The sequence below is a fragment of the Lepidochelys olivacea genome, assembly GCF_965140295.1.
Source record: "Lepidochelys olivacea isolate rLepOli2 genome assembly, chromosome: 2".
Classification (NCBI taxonomy): Eukaryota; Metazoa; Chordata; order Testudines; family Cheloniidae; genus Lepidochelys; species Lepidochelys olivacea.
This window is the reverse complement of record NC_140412.1, coordinates 202948416-202966888: the sequence shown is the minus strand read 5'-3', so window position 1 is coordinate 202966888 and position 18473 is coordinate 202948416. Positions and strand designations below refer to the sequence as shown.

The following is an 18473-nucleotide window of genomic DNA, read 5'->3' as shown; positions in this document are numbered from 1 at the left end:
TGCCCTTGGAGATTTTTGGCAAATATATTGGCATTTCATCTTTTGGAATGGAGTTCTGCCTGCATGGATTCTTTTCCCCATACAGCAATCAGATCCAGTACCTCCCATTCAGTCCATGCTAGAGCTCTTTTGTGATTCTGGGACTTCATGGTCACCTGTGCTGATCAGCTCGTCACGCTGGCCAAACAGGAAATGAAATTCAAAAGTTCCCAGGGCTTTTCCTGTCTACCTGGCCAGTGCATCTGAGTTGAGAGTGCTGTCCAGAGCGGTCACAAGGGAGCACTTTGGGATAGCTCCCAGAGGCCAATACCGTCGAATTGCATCCACACTACCCCAAATTCGATCCACCGAGGTCAATTTTAGCGCTAAACCCCTTGCCAGAGAGGAATACAGAAATTGATTTTAAGAGCCCTTTAAGTTGACAAAACAGGCGTGGTCGTGTGGATGGGTGCAGGGTTAAATCAACCTAATGCTGCTAAATTCGACCTAAACTCGTAGTGTAGACCAGGGCTTTAAGTGACATTTTTGTCTGGGCCTATATGTCTATTATGTTTAACCTTAGTAAGATCTTGGACTCAATATCTATAGCAGTGAGTTCTACAAGCTACTCTTTCATTGCATAAGAAAGTATTTAATTTACTCAATTATAAATTTGTTGTTGAATAGCTTTGTGTATGTATTCTGAGAAAGGGGAAACAGGAGTGCCTGATTTTCCCTGACTACATTATTATTTGGTATACCTCTATCAAGTCCCTTCCTATTCTTCCTGTCAACTAAATAATCCCAATCTCTTCGTCTTTAGTTTTTAAATTGAAGTTTTTTCATATCTGTAGTCATTTCGAATGCCTATCTCTGTTGTTTCTATATCCTTTTTTAAATAAAGTGAACAGAACTGAACATAATATTCTAGGACAAGGGCATAATACTGATTCAGAAAAGAACATTATTATTTTCAGTCCCATTTTTTTATTCATCCTAACATTTTATTTGCACACTGAACAGAGATTTTCATTAAAATGTTGTCACATGGCACCTCCATCATTACCCAGTGAACCTTGCTGCCTGGCCAGTTAATATGGTTTTGCAGTCACAAATGCACATGAGGCTATTTATTACATAACAATACCATGCAACACAGGCTTATAGCAAGGACTGGCTTCCCTGCAGCCCTGCCTGGCCTGGCTCACACTCTGAGCTTCCTCCTGAGCAATTTTGAGCTGCCCCTTGATCCCTGTTTCCTCCCTTTATATTCTCCCCAGTTACCTTGTTATCCCAGTGATTGTCATCCATGTGCTCATAATCCCTCACCAGAAAGTGTGTAATTGCCCTCAACTGGGCCTGTCAGTGATCAGGGTGCCGCTGATAGTTCCCTGTCACAGATGTCCACACTCAGATCTTTTTCTTGTGTGGTTACAATTAGATTTAGAATCCAGGGGGGCATCTCCATAGTTCAGAACATTCTTTCCAATGTGTATTAAAATTAATTGTTGACAAATGAAAGGTATTTGCTATTGATGAACTGAGGGTTAGGCCCCTCTGAAATTCCTCATGGTCTCCTCTAGCCTTTTCTAACCTCTATAATTTTGTGTGATCTATACATTTTGCAGCTGAATGTTCATCCATTTTTCCAGATCACATATATTAAATACTGGTTTCTAGTATCATAATCTTGGGTGTATCAGGCTGTTCACCTTTTGCCATGTTGAAAATTGGCTATTTTTTCCCCCGCTTTGTTTGCTGTCTTAGTCAATACTTTACATCTCAATCCATTATTATTTTATTTCCTTAGTATCCTCCTGTGAGGGGCCTCAGAGTTTTTGAAAATCCAAATAAATTATGGCAACTAGCTCATCTTTAGCCACTGTTTTGTTGACACCAACAAGGAATTCTAGAAGAGCAGAGGAACGATTTTCCTTTACACAGAAATACTGGCTTTAAAAAAAAAAGATTCTTAAATCAGACAAGTTCATGTTATTTAATTATTCTCAGTATGTAAAAACATTTCAAATATTTATTCAATGGTTTCTGTTTTTGTAAACAAAGACAAGATGGAAAAGTGTTCAGGCTCAAAAATGTAAATTTTAACACTTAGACACATTAAGTCATATAATAATATACAGAGAAACAACTGAATTCAATTTATAAGCAAACAACATACCTAGTCCTGTTCCCACTGAAATCAGTGGCCCAATTCCCAGACTTTAATGGGGGATAAGAACAGATTCATATATATGCTATCTCCCACAGTCCTTACAGAAGGACTATAGATTGGATTCTAATTCCATAAACACAATACATTTAAACATTTGTTCTAGTCAACACCAAAGTTATGGCAGATTTTATTTTAAATAAAATACCACAAAGAATAGGAAACCTCAACTGCACTTTGTGTGTGATGCTTGTATCTCATCCAGTATATTTCTGATGGATTCTACACAGACCTCTTCTCTGTGATGTTTCATGCAGGCCTGCTTCCATACTTCTTCAAAGTTTTGATCTGAAATGCTCACTCCAATGTTACGGAGAATTCGTGTAATCTGTAAAGTAATATGTGAGGGAATTAATTTTGGTCAGCGTTTGCTTTAATTAATATAGGGGCTGATCTTGCATCCATTATTCACATGAGGAATTTTAATTTGTTTAGGAGTGAATTTTGCCATTAATGAAGACTACAGGCCAAATCCTGGAGTGCTTAACCAAGCCAACTCCCATTAAAATTAATGTGAGTTTTATTTAAGGAAGGACTAAGGACTGCAAAATTTGGCCCTAAATGTATAAATTAGGTTAATGCAGTTTAAAGGTTCAGAAAGCAAGCACACAGAGTTCAGGAAATTTATACATTAAGGTTTCCAAGAATCCTAATAAACCATGCTACTAATCCATTATCTTTTATTCTTTACATTTATCAACATAAATATTATATTAAAAAGTCTACATTTAACAAGGAAAACATGTCTTGAAAATGCTATGGGCCAGATCCTCAGGTGGTGTACATAGAATCATAGAATCATAGAATCATAGAATATCAGGGTTGGAAGGGACCCCAGAAGGTCATCTAGTCCAACCCCCTGCTCAAAGCAGGACCAATTCCCAGTTAAATCATCCCAGCCAGGGCTTTGTCAAGCCTGACCTTAAAAACCTCTAAGGAAGGAGATTCTACCACCTCCCTAGGTAACGCATTCCAGTGTTTCACCACCCTCTTAGTGAAAAAGTTTTTCCTAATATCCAACCTAAACCTCCCCCACTGCAACTTGAGACCATTACTCCTCGTTCTGTCATCTGCTACCATTGAGAACAGTCTAGAGCCATCCTCTTTGGAACCCCCTTTCAGGTAGTTGAAAGCAGCTATCAAATCCCCCCTCATTCTTCTCTTCTGCAGGCTAAACAATCCCAGCTCCCTCAGCCTCTCCTCATAACTCATGTGTTCCAGTCCCCTAATCATTTTTGTTGCCCTTCGCTGGACTCTCTCCAATTTATCCACATCCTTCTTGAAGTGTGGGGCCCAAAACTGGACACAGTACTCCAGATGAGGCCTCACCAATGTCGAATAGAGGGGAACGATCACGTCCCTCGATCTGCTCGCTATGCCCCTACTTATACATCCCAAAATGCCATTGGCCTTCTTGGCAACAAGGGCACACTGCTGACTCATATCCAGCTTCTCGTCCACTGTCACCCCTAGGTCCTTTTCTGCAGAACTGCTGCCTAGCCATTCGGTCCCTAGTCTGTAGCTGTGCATTGGGTTCTTCCGTCCTAAGTGCAGGACCCTGCACTTATCCTTATTGAACCTCATCAGATTCCTTTTGGCCCAATCTTCCAATTGGTCTAGGTCCTTCTGTATCCTATCCCTCCCCTCCAGCGTATCTACCACTCCTCCCAGTTTAGTATCATCCGCAAATTTGCTGAGAGTGCAATCCACACCATCCTCCAGATCATTTATGAAGATATTGAATAAAACCGGCCCCAGGACCGACCCTTGGGGCACTCCACTTGATACCGGCTGCCAACTAGACATGGAGCCATTGATCACTACCCGTTGAGCCCGACAATTTAGCCAGCTTTCTACCCACCTTATAGTGCATTCATCCAGCCCATACTTCCTTAACTTGCTGACAAGAATACTATGGGAGACCGTGTCAAAAGCTTTGCTAAAGTCAAGAAACAATACATCCACTGCTTTCCCTTCATCCACAGAACCAGTAATCTCATCATAAAAGGCGATTAGGTTAGTCAGGCATGACCTTCCCTTGGTGAATCCATGCTGGCTGTTCCTGATCACTTTCCTCTCATGCAAGTGCTTCAGGATTGATTCTTTGAGGACCTGCTCCATGATTTTTCCAGGGACTGAGGTGAGGCTGACTGGCCTGTAGTTCCCAGGATCTTCCTTCTTCCCTTTTTTAAAGATTGGCACTACATTAGCCTTTTTCCAGTCATCCGGGACTTCCCCGGTTCGCCACGAGTTTTCAAAGATAATGGCCAGTGGCTCTGCAATCACAGCCGCCAATTCCTTCAGCACTCTCGGATGCAACTCGTCCGGCCCCATGGACTTGTGCACGTCCAGCTTTTCTAAATAGTCCCTAACCGCCTCTATCTCCACAGAGGGCTGGCCATCTCTTCCGCATTTTGTGATGCCCAGCGCAGCACTCTGGGAGCTGACCTTGTTAGTGAAAACAGAGGCAAAAAAAGCATTGAGTACATTAGCTTTTTCCACATCCTCTGTCACTAGGTTGCCTCCCTCATTCAGTAAGGGGCCCACACATTCCTTGGCTTTCTTCTTGTTGCCAACATACCTGAAGAAACCCTTCTTGTTACTCTTGACATCTCTGGCTAGCTGCAGCTCCAGGTGCGATTTGGCCCTCCTGATAACATTCCTACATGCCCGAGCAATATTTTTATACTCTTCCCTGGTCATATGTCCAACCTTCCACTTCTTGTAAGCTTCTTTTTTATGTTTAAGATCCGCTAGGATTTCACCATTAAGCCAAGTTGGTCGCCTGCCATATTTACTATTCTTTCAACTCATCGGGATGGTTTGTCCCTGTAACCTCAACAGGGATTCCTTGAAATACAGCCAGCTCTCCTGGACTCCTTTCCCCTTCAAGTTAGTCCCCCAGGGGATCCTGGCCATCCGTTCCCTGAGGGAGTCGAAGTCTGCTTTCCTGAAGTCCAGGGTCCGTATCCTGCTGCTTACCTTTCTTCCCTCATCAGCATCAGCACAGCAAGGCTGATTTCAATGAAGCTACCCCAATTTACACCAGCTTTGAATCTAGCCCTACTTATATACAACAAGATTATTCCATTACACTGGTGTGAAACTAGAGGATCAAGTCCCTTAGTTTTTTTTTGTTTTTTGTGAGTTTCTCACATACATATTTACTCTGTGTAACAGATTACATCAAGCTGCGGCGCTGCAGTACTTGCCTAACAGGTAAAGCAGAGCGTCGGTGGAATATTGCCATTCCATATACATTTGTTATTTTTCACTGCTTGTCTTTATTTTAGTATATTTTATTTTGTGCATGTTTCTTTCACATGATTTTTTTCTGATCTTTACTATTAATTCTGGGATTTCTCCCCTAACCTTTGTTCAGCCAAGAACTGGCTGCAAGGCAGCTGCACCAGACAGAGTTACTCCTTTATGGATATTGTTTTTTATTCCAGCAGCTTTTTGGTATACCCTCCACCACTTAGTGAGTGGTGGAGTTTCCAGTTTAGTTGCCAACCACCCAGCCTTTGTACTAGCTTGTGATGAGTTTGGACTAACAAAGACAATGATTTATGGCACAAGGTTTGTTGACTGCACCTCAAGTTTCAATAGCTAACACTGTGCTAGAAGCTGTGCACAAGCTCTGCTATCTAGGATCAACTCTATCAGATAAGTTCTCTAGATAAGAAGCTTAATTCTGCATAAAAAAGGCAGCCACCACATTAGGTCAACTAACCAAGCGTGTGTGGGATAACAGGAAACTAACACTGAATGCCATGATACAGGTCCACCAGACATGCATTCTGAGCATGCTGCTGTATGGTGGTGAGACTTGGACACCACCTAGAGCAGGCATAAAATAAGGCTAAATACCTTCGATACCTGCTGTCTTTGCCATTTTCTAAATATCACGTGGGAAATCAAGTTTGACACCAACCTCCTTGAGAAAGCAAAATTCCCGAGTCTAATGACGACTCTCAAACATAGATGTCTACATCGGTTTGGTCATCTGCACTGGATGAATGATAGATGCATTCCAAATGATCTCCTGTATGGAGAACCTGTGGATCCTCCAAGGCCATTGGGCCAACCTTGGCTCCGTTTCAAGGACATTTACAAGAGGAACTTAAATTCTCAACGTGGATGCTGCAAGCCAAGAAGATGCAGTTAGCAACAGGCCACACTGGAGGGCTGCGCTGCACCAGGCAGTCAAAGTGGCTGCAGAGAGGTGACTGAGACACAGGAAAGTGAAGAGGAAAGCACAACAGACCTCAAATGCTAGTCATTTGCTGGGTTCATCCTCTGGCCCTATGCCTTATGCCAGCACTATTTGTGGCAAGGACTGTCACTCAAGAATTGGACTTTTTAGCCAGTCATGATGCTGCAGCATGGCACATAGTAACTCAACTACTTCAGTGCTTATACCATTGTATCTCTCAATAGACAGATGCCATATTATTAATTCACATTAATCTGCCAAGTTAACCTCTAAAACACAACTGGATCAGCATTGCCTCCTCCTCCAATCCACTGGGTCACTTACAAATGAAGGGATTTTATAAATACATAGCACCAGACACTGAGCAAAGTAAACCTTTGTAGTTCCATCAACACTAATGATGCCATTCCGATTTACACTAGCTAAAAATCCAGCTCATAGTTTGTACATAATCCTAAATGAATATTAAATCATTCATTAATTGTATGTCCACAACATTTATACTTTTAATTGCACCCCTTATTGATAAAAACGGACTATATCTTATTTTTCTTAGAATCTCATTGAAGTCAATGGGATGACTCATGGGCTAAAGATGAAGAAGATAAATCTTTAACCTTTAACAGTCATAGCTTCCTACACTAAAAAAATACGACAATGCCATTTAAGTATACTGTTCTAGGACACCTTTATCAACACCCCCATAGGGAGTATAAAACATTATGAGCCCCATTAACCCAGTTTAAAACTATCACATGTACCCAGTGGTGAGCTGGAGCAGGTTCGCACCAATTCACTGAAACCGGTTGTTAAATTTAGAAGCCCTTTTAGAACCAGTTGTCCCTCGCAAGACAACCGGTTCTAAAAGGGCTTCTAAATTTAACAACTGGCCAAAAGTGGCGCCTTAGGCGTTGACTCCATGGGTGCTCCGGGGCTGGAGCACCCACGGGGAAAATTTGGTGGGTGCTCTGCTCCCTGCTAGGCCCCAGCTCACCTCACGTCTGCTCCGCCTCCTCCCCTGAACGCACTGCCCTGCTCCTCAGCCCCCCCCCCCCGAATCAGCTGTTCGCGCAGGAAGCCGGGGCAGGGGGGGCTGAGAAGCAAGTGGCGGCTTCGTGCTCAGGCCCAGGGAGGTGGAGGCAGAGGCGAGCTGGGGCGGGGAGCGGTTCCCCTGTGTGCCCACCAGGTTACCTGCTGCGGCACGGGCAATCCTCCTCGCGCCCCCCCGTCCCAGCTCACCTCTGCTCCACCTCCCTGGGCCTGACTGCGAAGCACTGCTTGCTTCTCAGCATCCCCCGCCCCCCCCCCAGCTTCCCATGCGAACAGCTGATTTTCGGGAAACCGGGGTGGGCAGAGAAGCAGAGCGGGGCGGCGCGTTCAGGGGAGGAGGTGGAGCGGAGGTGAGCTGGGGCCGGGCACGGAGCTGCCGGTGGGGGCTCTGTACCCACCAAATTCTCCCCGTGGGTGCTCCAGCACCAGAGCACCCATGGAGTCGGCGCCTAAGGCGCCACTTTGATGTGATCAGTGGGGGGGAGCGGCCACTCCCCCTGCTCCCCCTCAGCTACACTACCCTGCCCCTAGGAGCCAGAGGGACCTGCTGGATGCTTCCCGGGAGCCACCCCAGGTAAGCACCGTTGGGACTCCCCACTTCGCCCCCCAGCAGGTCCCTCTGGCTCTTAGGGGCGGAGTGGGATGGACACCCACTACGGTGGCCCACGAGACCTTCCTGCCCAGTTCCTGGGGCAGTCAGGGGACAAGGGTGGATGGGGGAGGCGCCCGGGGGGGCATCAAGGAACGCAGGGGGTTGGATGGGGCAGGAGTCCTGGGGGCAGGCCACGACCCCCTTGTGGGGTGAGGAGGGAACCGGTTGCTAAGATTTTGGCTGCTCATCACTGCATGTACCTCTATAATGGGTCATTATGTAGCCTGAAAGTTTCATTTTCAAAAGTCATAGTATAAAAATTTATAAAAATTAAATGTGAAAAAATATACCAACAGATATAAAATACTCACTTGACAAATTCACAAATCATCAAAGATCAATTTATCTGACTCAGCTGTCACATTCACAGTCTCTTTTATGCATGTTTATTGTCCAAACTTAGGTCAAATCAACAAAAACACAGTTCCTCATCTCACCCTGGGATATAGCTCACAAGAGCTTTTCCTTCTTTACTTCTCAGGGACTTCTGCCTGCTGTCCCTGGGACTCTGGTAGTCCTAGTTCTCCCAGGCAGGCTCCCTGTTCCCAAGGAGCAGGCAGAGAGAGCCCTCTCTGCCTCTTTTCTGACTAGCTCTCATTGAGGCTCCCCCTCACCAAGTCTCACTCTCTGTTTAAGATCAGGTGCCCCCTTTGAAAGCTCAAAGTATCACCCTGTGACACTCCACCCCCCACACACACCCCCGTTACGGCCTTGCCCACTCCTAAGGAAAACCTTAAAAACCCAACCTTCCTCTAGTGCCCCCACCCCAAAGTGGACCCCAAACACCACCATACCAAAATAAAACCTATTTTACATACAACACTCCAGATAAAGTCATACAAATCCCTTCCCCGCTCCCCACAAGTCCTTAAAACAGTCCCTGCAGGAACACGTCTCTAGCTCCAGGCCACTCGGGGTCCTCTGTAGTGTGGCCAGCCTTACAGTCCATACTCTCCTCCTTTATCCAAAATTCCACCTTACTTCAAGCTGATTTTATGTTTCCCTCCAAAATTATTCCACTGCTCCTCGGGCAACCCTTACATCCTAGTAGCCTTCCTCCCAGAGGCCCATCAGAGTTCCTCCATGTCATCCTCAATCACTGCCCTCTTGTTTCTCCTAGCTGCCAGGGTCATAGAGGGTTTTTTGCCTGGTGTCTTGCCTAAACCTCTATAAGCTGAAGGGGGTTGACAGCCATCCTCCCATCTCACATTATCACTGGAGGCAAAGTCTGCATCCCCCCTCAGGAGATCATTTAACCTCGATATTCATCTCAACCTTGCCCCAGCTTGTTGATCATACTCTGCTCCTCCAGTTTTCTCACACCCCCTACTGCCTGGGTCAGATGAGTAACTAACTATAGCCCCCCCCCCTACCATTATTGCCACATCTACTTTCCCAACAGCCTCTATATTGGTGCTGTGGGACACCCACTCCCTTTTTAGCTTCTTGCACATTTGACTACCACATCAGACTATTCTGGATTTATCCAATTTTGGGGTCCCCTTCTTTTCTCTTGCTGCAACTCTTTCCCCTATGAGGGCAGTGCCTTTTAAATGTCCTGCTGTCCCATAGGCACAACCTACCAGCCCTGTCCTTGCTTTAGCATGAGGCAGAATATCAGCCAGAGTGACTACAGTATCTTTTGCATCTGCTGCACAGAGTCATCCTTGCCATCATTGTTCCTGTAGGGGCAGGTCCTCTCAATGTGGCCTTCCCACCCACATGCATAGCTTGCTCTCAAATGGGACTCAAGCCTCCTGGCCCATAAACATCTTTTCCTTGCCTGGTACCTGCCACTACTAAGAGTTTCCCTTTGCAGAATCTCCCATCATGTACTGCTGCTGCTTCTCTACTGTCTCCGCCCATCTCTGCATGTCCAGCGACATCTCCTGATGTCTCTTTTGATTCACCAGAATCTGCAGGAAGACTAGTTAGGTTTGCTGCTGTTGATTGGCCACTTCCCAGAACTGAAGCAGGAAGCCTGGAAGTTGCTGCTATTCCTCCATACACCAGTTAAAGAGGGTAAACATTCCAGGGCTGAAGAGGACCCCACGGCCTTTTAGCTCCCTTTTTCCCTCTTCCTTTAAAAAAAAAAAAAAACCACTCAGGACTGGCCTCACTCTCCCCTTGTATCAGGGCCCATTCAAATTGCCCGCATTCTCCACCATGTTTAACAAGGCAGGGCTTTTCCACAGCATGTGAAGGAGTCACTGCTATGCCCATAGTCTCTCTTATGCTGTTTTATTGACCAAACTTAAGTCAAATCAACAAAAAAACAATTCCTCAACTCACCTGGGCTACAGCTCCCAGTCATTCCCCCCCTTTAGTTCTCAGGTTCCTTCTGCCTCCCCTCTCAGGAGACTCTGGCAGTCTTCCTTCTCCTGTTTCCCTGCCTCCCCACCCAGGAGATTGGCAGCTCTAACTCTCCAGGGATTCATATTCCCAGGGAACAGGCAGTGACAGCCCTATGCTACTCTCTCTGCCCCTTTCCTGATTGGCAGTCAGCCTGACTCACTCAACTACTCCCTCACCAGGTCTCTCTAAGCCCAGGTGCCCTCTTTTGAAGCTCAACAGGGGTCAGCTGAACCAATGGTCACAGGTGCATTGGCCCTGCTCACTCTTAAAGAGCCAGTGACATCTTCCCATCTTGAAAACCATCCCAGGCACAAAATCTGCTCACCTATCCTTTACTGTAATGGTCATATTGAATAAGTGAATGACATCTTATTTGCCAGTCAAAATAAACTCATTCACTCTAAGGGCCTGATTTGTAGCCCAATGAAAAGACTCTCATTGACTCCAAACGGCACTGGAACAGGCTCTGATCCAGGACAGCACTAAAGCACATGCTTAAGTCCCAATGTGTTCAATAAAGTTAAACACATGCTTACAAGCTTTCCTGAAAAGGAATCCTTTCTTGAATTGGGGTGTAGTGAGAACAATTTTTCAGTATGTTCTTAATCTATGCTGTTTTATTGGTTAGTAATCCTGTGTCCGCTTTGATTTCTTGTAATGAAGGCTAGAATTGAGGGTCATATTGTGTAACTGACTATTAAGCAAACTCCTCATTGATTTCAATATGGCTTTTTGCTCAAAAACAGATGGCATGATACAGTCCCAGGTTTTTAAATTATAATTTCATTAGCCATTGCATGTTTGAGAAAAAATAAATTTCAATATCAAAATAAATTAAAAATTAAACAGAATTACTGAAATATGCAATGCACTGCATGAGTTCAGGATGATTTAATGCTCTATTGCTGTCTACTATGTTCTGCATAAACTGGATAGTCTATAATGGAGATTGACATTTCAGACTACATTATAACTTCAGAGAACAGTTTTGTCTAATGCATGATAAGTATAATGGGCTTATCAATGAAGCATAAATTCTATTTGCTGTTAGCTATATTCTGTGTACATGGATTTCCTGCTTCAGACAGATTATAAAATGTTAATATGCTCATGCACATGTAATTCTGACAAGTCATCTTTTATATCTGAGGCCTCTAATTAGCAGTATACCTTACTGTACAATACCTAACCACGCTCCAAGTGCACTTTCAAGCATGACTGAATACTGTATATAATCAGTGCCGGGTTAACCTTTCGTGGGCCCTGGCGCCAAACATATTTGTGGGCCCCCATGTAGACGTTGTGGGCTCCAAGTGTGGGCCTGGTGTGGCAGTGCCACTGGTGCCAGTGTATACCCGGTGCTGAATCTCAGAGACATTTTTCATTTTGATCCCACAGCTCTGCATGACTAGATTCATTGCCATACACAGCTCCCTCAGCCCCCAGTTTTTATCATTAAGCTGTATGTCCATGTGGGTTTACCAGTGTCCCCAGTGAACAGTAATTTCACAGTGATCAGGGGAAACTCCCCACAGATTTATCTCCTTCCTGAGACCTTCTATAGCCATGAATCATAGAATATCAGGGTTAGAAGGGACCTCAGGAGGTCATCTAGTCCAACCCCCTGCTCAAAGCAGGACCAATCCCCAACTAAATCATCCCAGCCACGGCTTTGTCAAGCCTGACCTTAAAAACTTCTAGGGAAGGAGATTCCACCACCTCCCTAGGTAACGCATTCCAGTGCTTCACCACCCTCCCAGTGAAAAAGTTTTTCCTAATATCCAACCTAAACCTCCCCCACTGCAACTTGAGACCATTACTCCTTGTTCTGTCATCTGCTACCACTGAGAACAGTCTAGATCCATCTTCTTTGGAACCCCCTTTCAGGAAGTTGAAAGCAGCTATCAAATCCCCCCTCATTCTTCTCTTCTGCAGACTAAACAATCCCAGTTCCCTCAGCCTCTCCTCGTAAGTCATGTGTTCCAGTCCCCTAATCATTTTTGTTGCCCTTCGCTGGACTCTCTCCAATTTATCCACATCCTTCTTGAAGTGTGGGGCCCAAAACTGGACACAGTACTCCAGATGAGACCTCACCAATGTCGAATAGAGGGGAACGATCACGTCCCTCGATCTGCAGGCAGTGCCCCTACTTATACATCCCAAAATGCCATCGGCCTTCTTGGCAACAAGGGCAAACTGTTGACTCATATCCAGCTTCTCGTCCACTGTAACCCCCAGGTCCTTTTCTGCAGAACTGCTGCCTAGCCATTCAGTCCCTAGTCTGTAGCGGTGCATGGGAGACTTCCGTCCTAAGTGCAGGACTCTGCACTTGTTCTTGTTGAACCTCATCAGATTTCTTTTGGCCCAATCCTCTAATTTGTCTAGGTCCCTCTGTATCCTATCCCTGCCCTTCAGCATATCTACCTCTCCTCCCAGTTTAGTGTCATCTGCAAACTTGCTGAGGGTGCAATTCACGCCATCCTTCAGATCATTAATGAAGATATTGAATAAAACCAGCCCGAGGACCAACCCTTGGGGTACTCCACTTGATACCAGCTGCCAACTAGACATGGAGCCATTGATCACTACCTGTTAAGCCTGACAATCTAGCCAGCTTTCTATCCACCTTATAGTCCATTCATCCAGCCCATACTTCTTTAACTTGCTGGCAAGAATACTGTGGGAGACCGTGTCAAAAGTTTTGCTAAAGTCACGGAACAACACGTCCACTGCTTTCCCCTCATCCACAGAGCCAGTTATCTCATTATAGAAGACAATTAGATTAGTCAGGCATGACTTGCCCTTGGTGAATCCATGCTGACTGTTCCTGATCACTTTCCTCTCCTCTAAGTGCTTCATGTCTCCATTACTACCCTATGTCGCCAGTCACTGTATGTGGTTCTGGTCTCAGCTCAATAAAGTTTCACAGCCAACAGATACCTGATCAATTCTGACAAATCCCTCCCTCAGTGCCCATCCTACCATTTGAGCAAGCCACTTGCAAACACCATTTCCCCAAAGTGAGGACTTAGCCCCTAGAAACTGGAAGTCACCAGCCTTTCTCCATTTGCTTCCTTCTACATGCTAGTCTACTACCTGGTCACCACCATCTCTCCCCATGCTTGTTTCTCTTCTACTTTGGGCATGCTCTCTAGCCAGCTGGGGCTATTCTCCCCCTGCAAGCCTCATCTGCTTCCTCTTTCCCTGCTCCCCTTGATATTTCTTTCTTACAGGTGACCTCTGTTCCTTGAGGTTAACTCCAACTTCTTTATCCGCTCCTAGCTTAATGGCCTCCAGTAGTCACAGAGCCACCTGCAACTTCTCTGTCTACAGCCCTGGGGCCAATTGCCAGAGATCAGCCTTAGATAGCTGCAGCTGCTAGCAAGGGAGGGGTGGCAATTCCAAGGCTGAGCATGCTTGAACCTTGCAATGGCAGAACTAGGAGTTCTAAATCCTCAGTGCTGGCCCTGCAGACTCTGGAGTTAGGTGCTTCTCTTCTCTAGTCTAGGCCATGGCTTTAAGTACCTGAGAGTCCATCACCTGCAGCAGAGACCATCAATTCCCACACACCCCTCAGCTTGCACATAATCGTGCAGAAAGTGCAGCCTGAATGATTTTGGAGGCTGGGGTGCCAGGAGGTTCCCATCCCTGAGCAGCAGCTCTGCAACAAACTCAGATGGCCCCCCTCCGCTGTGGGACCAGGACCCTATGAAGACAGTGGAGTTACCCTATGTATAACCAGTTCTGTCCAAAGCCTTTTGGACAGAAGTAAGTGGGAGTAAGTGGGAGTCTTTTCATTGTCTTTAATGGGCTGCGTATAGAAGCAAAGGACCCCCATTCTATACTGCACTGGTTTACTAGTATAACAGGAAGGTCTCACATTACCTAGTGAATAAGCAACATCTCCTACAGCACTTTACTTTTTCTGAGAGGCCTCCTGTCCAATTACTAAATGTAAACCTGAAAATATCAGGTCACATGGTTACAAAAGCCAGGCACTTCTGAATTCAGCAGGAATTTTGGATGTACACAGAACACAGACAGGACTGGTTCCCACGTGGTTACAGAACTGCAGTCAAGTGGAACAATTTTCAGCTTGTGTAATTGGAGGATCTCTGATCCATATTGTAAGACTGTCCTACATAAATGAGGAAAAGTTGAGGTGCCCTTGTTATTCTTTTCTTCCACTCTTCATTTCTGTGGGGAATTTGTCAATGCAATATCACTGTCTTCTTTTTAAACAAACAAAACTAAAAAAAATGGCAATGGCTGTTGAAAATAGAAATTCCAGTCCTAGTTAGCACTGGGAAGACCCCAGCATTTGTTGCTCAATTTTATCCTACTTTTTCTACAGCAAATTACAGTGGATCAGTATATTTGATTTTGGAGAAATGAAGTAACAGCTGCCCAAATTAAGCTTGAGCACTCCTGAATTTTGAGGGTGTTTAAATCTGGAAGGCATGTGCAAGATTCCCTTTCTGAATATTGGATAAATCTGCAAAGGAAAAGTCAATTTCTGCTTCCATGGCTCAGAAGTGGAAATCTTCCTGAGTGCCTGGTACTGTACCTAAAGCTGCCCAGGTCCTCTAGTAGAGCCTCCCCTCACGTACTTTTCATTTTAACTTCTCCTGGTGGGGTCCACATACCTCCCGTGCTAGGCTTCAGATAGAGAGGTGCACTGTCCATTCATTCCACCCAGTTCCTTCTCTGGGGGCTGCCAGGCAAGGTCACACCACACACCCCTAATCCAGTCTGGGGAAGTCTTCTGAGGGTGATATCTGGGCCAAAGCCTTCTAGTCCTTGGGCATACTTGTTCTCCATTCACAGTGCCACCCCCTTCTAGCAGCCAGCTCTCCATTCACAGCAAGCTGCGGTGCATGGGGTCTCAGCTTCCCACCCGCTTTCCTGTTGATAGCTGCTAAGGGAATGCTGGAAAATGTAGTTCCTTCTCTGCTCCAGGGCTGGCTCTCTAGGCAGGGAGCTGGCCAAGGAACTATAGCTCCCTGGGCCCCTTGGGTTCTCAGCTCCCAGCTGGATCCCTGCTGCTCTGAGGCTCCGCTTCTGCAGCGCTGCGAGAGGAGAGGAGGCGAGTGTTATGAGGCCCCTTCTGAGCTTGGGCCCGGCGCTATGGAGCCATTGATGCCATGGTAAATCCGGTTCAGTTATAATAAAATGACCAAGGGAGAGAAGGAGGTTGTCAAGTCCACTTCCTTAATTTTAGATTTGAATTTTATGTTTTGAGTTAGTATTATCTTAGAACTTTAATAGGCATCTGTTTAAAGTGATAAAATCAGCTCTTAATTTTTAACATTGCTGGCATTAGAAAATACAAGAAAAGAAGTATTCAGTAATAAAACAGCACCAGATATTATAGAAGAAATAGTAGAAGATACACAAGTCATTGATAAATTAGATATACACACTGAGATGTTTAAGTGTGGGTGAGAGAAGGATGGGAGTCCTACAGAATTAATGATTTTCTCTCATTTCTCATTGCCAGGACAAAAATGTAAATAAAAAATGTCTGAGTTTCTTCATACCCTTTGCATTAAATGTGAGGAATTCATTAAAAATACTGAAACATGTTAATATATTTTCAAAAATAACCAGCCTATTCCAATCATTTGGTTTTATAAAACACATACAACATATCCTATCACAACAAGTTCCTGCCCCATTCCTCTGCAGGTGCAAGAGGCCCAAAACACAGCTGAACTTACTTACTTATTCAGTGGAACCCAACTGAATCTGCCACCTCTGTTTTTCTCTTCTCCCTTTTTCCCCTATTACCCTCTTTCACCTAGACTTTTTGTTCTGACAGCTGCAGATAGAAGCACCATGTTTGGTAGCAGAAGAGTTTACACCTTTATCCAGCTGCAGGGTGAATCTGAAGTGTTGACTGGACAATCTGAGTCCATTTCCCTCCCTGGCCAGTGTGACGTTGGCAGACCAGGTACCAGCTCATGCCAAACCCCCTTGGCCTCAACAGAACATTGGCCAATACATAGCTAGAAACATGTCTGGCTCACCTATGTGTTAATATTATTAAAACAGAGGTTAAGTTTATAAGAATGTGTTTAGTGTTTAGACTTTGTGAAATGCTTGTAGGATGCTGCATGTAGTAATCTCACTTATAACATCTGTACCCCATATTATAAGGTTATACTGAGTGTTTGCATTGTAAACCTCTGTAACTGTGTAACTCACCAAACATGAAATGTAAAATGCTGGCTTCCTTTAAAAGGGCTTAGGTTCTGCCCACCAAGAAGGCCCATTGAAGCCAAATGAGCTATTATGAAGCAACAAAGACTTTGTTAATTGAATTTCTCCTCCCCGCCCTACCATGAAGAACTCATCCATCAGCTTGAACTCCTGGAGGAAGGGAATAAAAATCCCCAACAAAAAGAAACCGGATCTTTATGCTGCTGCTGAGGGGCAAATATTTTTAAGCATAAGCAAGGGATCCCCAATTGCTTAGCTGGGTTAGCCATGGGGGGCATACAGAGCTTGCATATTACAGCAGCTTCTATTACCTTTTGGAACCTAAGACTGTAATTTGTGTGTGTATGTTTACCTGTTTTAACCTTGTAGATAATTCTCATTTCTTTTTCTTAGTTAATAAATCTTTAGTTAATTTATTACAGGATACAAGCATTGTCTTTGTTGTAAGATCTAAATGTAATTGACTTGGGGTAAGTGACTGGTCCTTTTGGACTGGGAGTAACCTGAGTATTGTGATTTTTGGTGTAAGGGACCACCTGTCACAAAGGCAAGCTTATATTGGTAGCAGGATAGCTTGGGGTACCCAAGGGGACTGTCTGTAACTCCATGTTAAGGCTGTTACAGTGCTTCTGGAGTTCACACGTGATAAATGGTTGGTGAAATCTAAGCATAGAACTCATAACCAATTTGGACTATGTGCTCTGCTTCTTAACAGTCTGCCCTGAGGTTGGTGCGCACGCACTTGAGCTACTCCAGACGGCTTGACAGCCAGCTCCTTGTGCAAAGTGCCTCTATATCTGTTGCTGATGCCAATGTTCCTGTCAATAAGTCTGCCACTGAGAGGTGTATTACCAAGTAGCAAGTGAGAACACAGCTTATTAATGGTAGAAGGCCAAGAATTGCTCTTATTTATTCTTATTACTATTTACAGTGCAGTGCCTGTCCCCATGGTAGAATGCACAGGTAAAGGCAGACCCACCAAGCCCAAGCACCTTCAGGGAAACACTGCAAAAGGGCATTGCACTTCCCAGGAAGGCCTCCGGGAGATGGGTGTCATGCTTGGAGCTGCTCTTTTATTTCAATAGGTATGAGGCAACTAGGTGCTTTTGAAAATCCCGCTAGGTGCCTGAATACCTTAAAAATTCTAGCCCTAAGCCTCTTTTCAAGCCTTCTCTTCCTTAACTGGCAATCACAAGACTAGATTGTTTTGGATACACAGGCTGTTCAGCTTTAGCCTGATTAAATCAGTTTTCGCCATATTTTGGCTTATTGTAAATCTGATCATTCCAAACACCAATTGTTCAATCTTCAGTCAGAGTCAGACAAGTATCATTTATTCTACTTATTGATTACTGTAATTATCTTTTTCCCCATCTGTCTTGGGTGCCCTTACTCTAATACTTAGGGCTTGTCTACACTGGCACTCTACAGTGCTACAACTTTTTCGCTCAGGGGTGTGAAACAATACCCCCCCTGAGCACTGCAAGTTTCAGAGCTAGTGCCAGTGTAGACACGGTAGCTGTGTTCCCAGCGCTGGTGGCTATTCCCCTCGTGGGGGTGTTTTTTTGATAGCGCTGGGAGAGCTCTCTACGCTGCGACTAAACAGACATGTTAAAACACTGCTGTAGCCAGCACTTTGAAGTTGCTAGTGAAGACATGCCCTTAGAGTGAAACCTGTAGCAAGGTTGTGCTGTTTGAATGTTAAGATACATTTTTTAAAAAAAATTATGAAGAGCTCAATCTTATCACTGGCAGTCAATGAGAATTTT

At 44.8% G+C, this 18473-nt stretch overlaps 1 protein-coding gene across 1 annotated transcript in view; it reads right to left on the bottom strand.

Moving 5' to 3' along the window:
• Positions 1 to 1990: 1990 nt before the first annotated feature.
• The window catches only part of EFHB (EF-hand domain family member B), a 48107-nt gene continuing 31624 nt past the window's right edge, over positions 1991 to 18473 (bottom strand). The window contains exon 13 of the mRNA XM_084619323.1: positions 1991 to 2537. Within this exon, the coding sequence (XP_084475449.1) occupies positions 2376 to 2537 (162 nt within the window). The 3' untranslated portion in view covers positions 1991 to 2375. The remainder of the gene's footprint in view (positions 2538 to 18473) is intronic.